Raw genomic sequence first — 8466 nt, forward strand, 5'->3', positions numbered from 1 at the left:
CAGCAACCTTATTGCAATGATCCATAGAAGTATGGATTACAGCAGTCACCTGTTCCAAAGAGGATACTTGTTTCACAACCTGAAAGATGTTTTTGGTGGAATTTTTAGCCAACTTAATTTGTTCTGTATATTATTCCCTTCGCACCCTCCTAATCTCATGGTGGTAAAACTTCAAAGCCCTAAGATACTTCTACCTATTTTCATCCAGATAGCTCTTCCTCCACTGGCGTTCCTGGCGCTTACAGCCGGATTTCAGTTGTGCCAGTTCTTCTGAAAACCATTTAGCAGAAGCAGTTAAACGCGCGCTTTTACATGGTTGCAGTGGTATCAGGGAGTCCACAGCCTCTGCGATCCAGCAGGAGATTAGACTATCAGCTGTCTGGGGATCAGCGCCTAAATCGGGAATATTGCAGGCCAGTGCCTCCTCAAAGGAATCCTGAGTTAACGCGGCCCATTTCCGAACCATCATGTGCTCCAAGCATCTTCCCTGCTTACAGAGGGCTTTACCACGGGTCAAGATCCTGAAAGGAAGCATATAGTGGTCAGACCAGGCTGCAGGGACAGGCAATGCAGCGACTACCTGCGTACAGTTTGTAAAGATATTGTCTAACGTATGTGTGGGAGTATGTATCAATTGATTGAAATCCATTGCCTGGAGTCCTAGGGTCAGCTCCATGGATTTTTTTACTTTCCTTATATTCTAAGTGAAGATTAAAATCACCCACAAGAATAAAATTAGGGTAGCGAATAGCATAAAGGGATAGAATTTCAAAAAGCTCATCGATAAAGTCTCGACCCGGGCCAGGGGGTCTATATATAAGAAGCCCTTCAATCGAATTAGTGATAGTCAGGTTAAAAAAGGCTGCTCACAGCTAGACATTGGCAGTTTATACATTTTAAGCTGAAGTTCTTTCCTGAAAATCACAACAAGGTCCCCCCCCTCTGGTCATCCTCACCTCCTCATCCGTTCACTCCCAACTCGGCATCAGCGCAGCACCAGCACAGCGCAACATAATCAGCACCGCACCATTTCTGCATCAGTGCACCACCACCACCACCTCAGCAGCAACTCCGCACCCATGGAGCACCACCTCCGCATCAGCAGAGCATCACCTCAACATAGCACCACCTCAGCACCAGCGCTGCACCACCACCTCAGCATGAATCAGTGCCAAAGCATCACTCAGTACCACCTCAGCATCACTCAGCACCACCTCAGTAACACTCAGTATCGCCTCCACACCAGCAAACAGCCTCAGCATCACTTAGCACTCCCTGAGTTCCATTCAACATCACCTGAGCATCACATCTGTACCAGCACACCACCACCTCCGTACCACTTCAGCATTACTCAGCACCACCTCAGTGTGCCCTCCAAATCTGGCATCTGTTGATTCTCTCCTAGTGTCTGTCCGCTGCTTGTGTTGTAATTCAGGTACTATTTCTCAATCTCCACCCTCCTATTGTTTATATCCCTGCATAAAAAAGCTATAATAAACAAGCATTACAACAGGCAGGAGGATGTTGCCAGCATTGCAAGGACAAATAATTCTTCTTTTAAAAAGTAATTCAATTGTACACAATGTCTTCTTTAAACTCCACTACAGAACACTCCACAACACAAAATGCCACTCCACACACTTACACTCCATTACACACAGTCTCACACCACATAATTTCAAAACACTCAAATACATAATTACGATCCACATAATACAACTGCACACAATGCCACATTATTCCACTACACAAATGCACACCACACAGTTTCACACCACACAATCCCACAATTAACAAGTCTAATCCAACTCACATAATTGGTACACACCACATACATCCACTCCATTCCGTAACACATAGGTAAGAGACATTTACATTTACAATGCCAATAGCTCCAACTCTTTCCTTTTAAAAAAAAGATCTGATGCTTAGCTCCTACCTATTTGTTCTTTTCCGTCACCAAAAATGCAAAGCTATACATAAAATTCCATGCCACACAATTCAACTCTACGCAGTTCCAACCCACATCATATAATTTAACACGAAACCACATACTACAACTCAACAACAAAATGACACAACACCACATACATCCAATCCACACCACACAATTCCATATTGTGCCGCAAAATTCAACTTCACATCACAGAATTAAACTGTACAAGTGACCACTCCACACAATCCAACTGCACATAATGCCACTACACTGAATGCCACAAAATTGCTAACCATATATTTCCATGGCACACCATGCTACATCATGCCACTACACAATTCCACTCCACACCACTACACTCCACACAATTACACAGCAACCTAATCCAATCCAACCCACATTGTTCCACTACTCAGCGCATACATACACTCCATAACACATAAGTAAAATACATTGCCATTCACAATGACAATAGCTTCAACACAAACAAATGCGAGACCAATTGCATTTCCAATGCTTGTTTTTAATGGGGACAATGCAGCAAGTGGAATCTCATCTTAACTTGATGACGCAGAACCATGTAGTCATGGCATACATTGCACACTTGGCTCATGGCAGTTGTAGTCTTCCGGGGCATGCTTCTTGTAGTCCACTTATTGAATCTCGCAATTAGCTGATATTTGGAGACGTGTGTCATATGTTGTGTGTGCATTTCTAGAATAGTATTGTGCCTTGAAATTCGGTTCGTTTTAGACTCCTTGTTCAAACACGGCCCCCAGTGATAATCATTATTTGTCCCCACATCCCTGTGGGGATAAATCAACATTTTTGGGGCGGCCTGTGGGGAATTGAAATTTATTGCTAGACAGGTCGCACTTGTAATGTAATATCTTATTGATACTGCTGTGTAATTTTGATGTCCCATAATGTGTAAGCATCCACTCAATTATTGTACTATACATCAGAACGTATGGGATGATAATTTGTCAATCACAGTCCATGTGAAGTCATTTTCAAGTGTCTCATTTCAAGAAAGCGACGCATTAGTTTCATGACTTTTTTTTTTTGCCCCTGAAGGTGCTTTTGTGCTCATTGATTCGGGTATGAATCTAACTTGTCATGCCAACATACCTCAATCCACAAGTGCAGACCAGCATGTAGACTACATTCATCAAACCACAATTGGTACGCTGCTTCAGTGTCCGGGGTGTTTTTTAATTCTAGATCTAAATCTTTTGCCTGCTTGGTGAGGGGCAGATGTTGCAATGGCCTCACGGTTAATGTCCCAAAACTAGGGGGGGGGACTCCATATAGACAGTGTGTGTTTTTTTTTTTTGTGTTTGTGAAGGTTTTGGTCTTGTGTGCACCAGTGAATTCCTTAATGATCCTCCATGTTAAAGGAAAACATTGGTTTCTGCAAATCAAGGGGACCTGACGTGAGCATTCTCCAGTGCTTAATCTTTTTTTTTTATTTGGTTGGAGTGTCTGTCGTACATGGAGATACAGGTGAGGCGTTCCTTTTTTTGGTTTCTCTAAAAGTTTGTAGGAGAGATTGTCTGACATCATTACCAGCTTTTTTAAGGCCTTTATAACGTTCACAGGATAGTGTTTTGCCTCTAATTTGCTGGACAATTTTCTTGCCTGCTGTTCATAGTCCTTCTACTTGTTTTCGTTCCTCCTTAATCTTAGGAACTGGCCTACTGGTAAATTATCCCTCAGTGATTTGGGGAACTACTGTTAATAGCAGGGGGCCCTTTGTTTTGACACTAGAGACTAATTGACTTTGCCATTGTGTGTTTAAAATCGTTGTAAACCTCCTTTTCCTTGTGTAGATCTGGTCAGAGACTGAGATCTCTGGAGTTACAGTATGTGGAAGAAGCTCATATTACCAGTCCGGATCCAGTCAGAGGGTCTTGTATTAAATTACTCCCTTGCATCAAGTGCTTATGTTTCCTGCCGTTATTGGAATGCTCTACTTTGCATGGTTCATCTTGTATTATTTGTTAGGTCGTGTGATAATAGGAGTATTCCCTGGATATGAATGAGGGCATCTTGTCGCTATGGATTTATCTTTGTTGTGTGTCATGGGGAGACGGTCTGACTCATTGGAAAAAAAGGAACTTTTTCTGGTGTTTTGGTTCCTCCTTGAGTCCACACTCCTTGATAGAAGGGGGATCTCTGAAGGATCGTATGCCCTTAAACTGCCTACTGTATCTTTACATCGAAATTGTAATCTAGAATTTTTTTCGGCGCAGTTGTCTATATGGGCTCTGTATTGAAGGTTAATTTGTGTTTCTTTTTCTGCAGAAAAACCATATCGATGGACTTCCTGTGGAAAAGTGTTTTTGCAATGAAAGACCTAATGCAGCATCAGAGTGTCCACGTAGAGGAGAAACCATATAAATGTACAGAATGTAATAAACTTTTCCATGGGAAGAAAAATCTAAAGCAACATCACATGATCCACACTGGAGAGAAACCGTATCAATGTACAGGATGTGACAAAGCATTTATAACAAATGGAATGCTAAAACGACATCAGACGATCCACTCTGGGGAGAAACCATATCAATGTACAGAATGTAATAAAGTGTTCAGAACGAAGGGGTTTCTAAAGAACCATAAAAAAATCCACACTGGGGAGAAACCATATGAATGTACAGAATGTGACAAAGCATTTATTACCAAAGGACACCTATTACGACATCAGAAAATCCACACAGGGGAGAGGCCGTATCAATGTACAGAATGTGACAAGGCATTTACAACAAATGGAGCCCTGAAGAATCATCAAAATATCCACACTGGAGTGAGAACATTCAACTGCACTGAATGTGAGAAGGCATTTTTTAGAAAGAGCATCCTAAAGCGGCATCAAAAGATCCACACTGGGGAGAAACCGTATGCATGTACAGAATGTGACAAAGCATTTGTTACCAGTCAACAACTAACATGGCATCAAAAAGTCCACACTGGTGAGAAACCATATGAATGTACAGAATGTGACAAAGCATTTGTTACCAATGGAAAACTAACACAGCATCAAAAAGTCCACACTGGTGAGAAACCATATGAATGGGAAAAGGCATTTATAACAAATGGAGAGCTGAAGCAACATCAACAAGCCCACACTAGAGAGAAATCATTCAACTGCACTGAATGTGATGAGGCTTTTTTTAGAAAGTCAAATCTAATACGACATCAAAAAGTCCACACCGGGGAGAAACCCTATGAATGCACTGAATGTGAGAAGGCTTTTACTAGAAAGTTAAATCTAATGGAACATCAGAACGCCCACACCGGGGAGAAACCCTATGAATGCACTGAATGTGAGAAGGCATTTACTAGAAGGTCACATCTAACGCGACATCATAAAGTCCACACCAGGGAGAAACCCTATGAATACATTGAATTTGACAACGCATTTATAACAAATGGAGAGCTAAAGCAAACCTCAGAAAATCCACACTGGAGAGAAACCATCTAAATGTCCTGAATATAATAAAGTGTTCAGATGGAAGAAGAATCTAAGGCAACATCAGATAGTCCACATTGCAGAGAAACCCATATGAATGTACAGGATGTAATAAATTGTTTCAAAGCAAGACAAACTTAAAGCAGCATTAGCAAATTCTCACTGAGGAGAAACCATATAAATGTACAGAATGTGACAAGAGATTTATTTGTAAGCACAAATTAACTCCACATTGGAAAGCTCACACTGGAGAGAAACCATATCAATGTATTGAATGTCACAAGGCATTTATAACAAGTGAAAAACTGAAGCAACATCAGAAAATCCTCATGGAGAGAAATCCTATGTGCGTACAAAATGTGATAAAGTCTTCCACAAGAAGAATAACTTAAGGCATCATCGATAAATCCACACTATGGAGAAACCCTCGGCTGCTCCCCTTGGCTGCCCACCTGGTCCTGTTGTTCTCTCGCCATCCTGCTGTTCCTGCGGCTGGGCTTAGCTCCGCCCCCTGTCAGTAACATGAACGGTCGAGGGACCGGCCGGGCTTGGCTCCGCCGGCCCTTTCAACTACATTACCCAGGATCCCCTGGGCCAGGACGTCAGGACGCCAGCTCATCACGCGCCAGGAGGCGCATAAACGCCAGCCTGGTCCCTCGCCTTGCGAGGGACGTGCCGGGAGAAGCCCGGGACAAGGGCGGGGCCGTTTGTGGCCGAAGGAGGCTGGGCTGGGCCTACCCTCAAAGCCATACATCGAGGTGAGTGTCATTGAGTAATATGGGGAGACGTACAGTCACATCTGGTTTAAAGCCCACTACCACTAACACTATTGAAAGTATGCTTGAAAAAGCTGTCAGCATGGTCTCATCAGAGATCGAACTGACCGAGAGGAGACTTCCTATGGGCTATTCGGCTCCCATATCGCATTTGCCTGGAGGATTTGAGCAGGACAACTTAATTGCCCCTCACCCAATGTGTTAATTATAACTCCTAGCAATCAAGGAATGTTGTCCGGGGACCCTGAGACTGACCAGGACGATGCGGTAACTCTTGATCGCCAGCTACGGCCCCAAGCTAATGTTAGCATTGGAAATTCGGCCCCGGCAATCAAAGTAGTGGGGGGGGGGGAAAAGGAAGAGAGGCACGTCAAAACCTACTGGCAGCAAGAGGAAACAACCCCCCCACCGCTCAAAAACTCAACCCACACCCTTGAGTTTATGGAAACGAGGACCTACCGTCGTGATTGCGAGCCCCACTGAGCAAACAAACGACAGTATTGCAGAATTGACCGCACTAGAAGCAGCAGCTAATTCTACTCCTACTAAGACTGAGCACACGATTGTTTATGGTACCTGTGAAAGGCTGGAAGACACCCTAATTGACACTATAATGAACTCTGTTTACGAACGCTTAAAAAATTTGTTAGATAAACAACTTAATGCTCTTTTTAAACGCCTGTACACATTGGAAAATCTGGTTAAGAAACAGGATACTAACAAAAAAGTTGTCACTATTGCAGATAAAGTCCGAGGGGAACAACACTTAAAATCACTGGAGACCACTAATCAGGTCATATCTAAGGAGAGCAGTGTTCGTATGCCTCCCGCTGTTAACACTGCATGCGATAAGTGTGGTAACCCTAAGAGCAGTTCCTTTCCTGAATTTACTCCCAGTATAATGCCCCTGTCAAATGCAGTACCTGGCAGCGGGATTAACAGCAGCATTCTATCCCGAAACCTAGCATCAGCCACTTCTGTGACGTCGGCCCCCGGTACCCGCAAGTATGGCAACGGCTCCATATGTCACTCCTTTTACCGAAAAACAGGCTGAGAACCCAGCGGAAGATGTCCTTTACTTACCCCCTGAAGCCTGCCCTTATGTCGTAACTTTAGCTGGCGCCCCTCCTCTGAAAAAAGACCAATCAGAGTCTTGGGAACAACTTAAGAATAAAAGTATCGACTGGTTATCTAAGTGCAAGGGCCTAGGGATGGTGAACGCCAATGAAATTTTAATGGTGAGATGTGTAGGATGGGTAGGGCCCTCAGAGAAGAACATTATAGGTGACTGTATAGTCCTGAATTGTAGAAGCTCCTCTTTGGTGAAATGGTTATTAAGAGCACAAACCCATCATAATTTTGTCCCAACCCTCATACATTCACTACCCCTGGGCTTTTTTTTATAAACCTCCTCCAGGCACACGCAACTTCACCATCCCGACATATACCACACAGAATCGGTATACCGTTCTTTCTAGTCTGGACAGTCAGGACTGACTACTGAGGCAACCATCGAATACTGTCTCAGACCTAGTGGTACCATCAACAGTATGCCCAGTTGTTGTTGAACCTAGATCCCCCGATTCAAACCTAAATGTGTTAAGTTGGAACATCGCAGGGTTAAGATCTAAATTGAATTCTAGAGAGTGGGTTGACCTAGTCAGTAAATATGACATTTTGATGTTCCAGGAGACATGGTGTACATATGATTTGTTTCTTGAAGGATTTGTATGTCACAATAGCATTGTACCCAGCCCCAAAACAGGTCGCCCATGTGGGGGGTTATCAACATGGATAAAGGTCTCAGCTGGATGTAGTAGATAACCCCTGGTGACAAACAATGAAAACTTTCAAGCTACGGTCTATTCACAGGGGGCTACAATTTGTTTAATAAATTTTTATAACCATGATTTTCAACACTACAAATAGAAATTTTTCTAATTTGTTCGAATTCATTGATAAATTAGAAGATGAGCAGAGGCACGGTAAATTGGATGGAATTTGTCTCGGCGGGGATTTTAATGTAAGATTGTATAGCGGTATTGATAATACAACCATTACCCCGGCCAGAGTTAACCAATGCAAAAGAGGGGAGGAACTCCGCAACTATAAATCTTCGACTCAATCAAGGGCCCACTGCCTACCTGTAGGGGACGTGGCTGTTGATCTATTATTGATTGTTTTTATATCATCCTCATTGGTAAATGTTTTAGCAAAGGCTGAGGTCCTATGTACCAGCCAAGGTGACCACAACCCAATTTTAACAACAATCAGTCTTT

General features: G+C 43.1%; 1 protein-coding gene across 2 annotated transcripts in view; it reads left to right on the forward strand.

Moving 5' to 3' along the window:
• The window catches only part of LOC146822343 (uncharacterized), a 28592-nt gene extending 20498 nt beyond the window's left edge, over positions 1 to 8094 (forward strand). For both annotated transcript variants that reach the window (XM_085613432.1, XM_085613431.1), the window contains one exon: positions 4244 to 8094. In XM_085613432.1, the coding sequence (XP_085469558.1) occupies positions 4257 to 5423 (1167 nt within the window). In that variant the 5' untranslated portion in view covers positions 4244 to 4256 and the 3' untranslated portion in view covers positions 5424 to 8094. The remainder of the gene's footprint in view (positions 1 to 4243) is intronic.
• Positions 8095 to 8466: the final 372 nt, after the last annotated feature.

This window comes from Triturus cristatus, chromosome 6 (assembly GCF_964204655.1).
Source record: "Triturus cristatus chromosome 6, aTriCri1.1, whole genome shotgun sequence".
Classification (NCBI taxonomy): domain Eukaryota; kingdom Metazoa; phylum Chordata; class Amphibia; order Caudata; family Salamandridae; genus Triturus; species Triturus cristatus.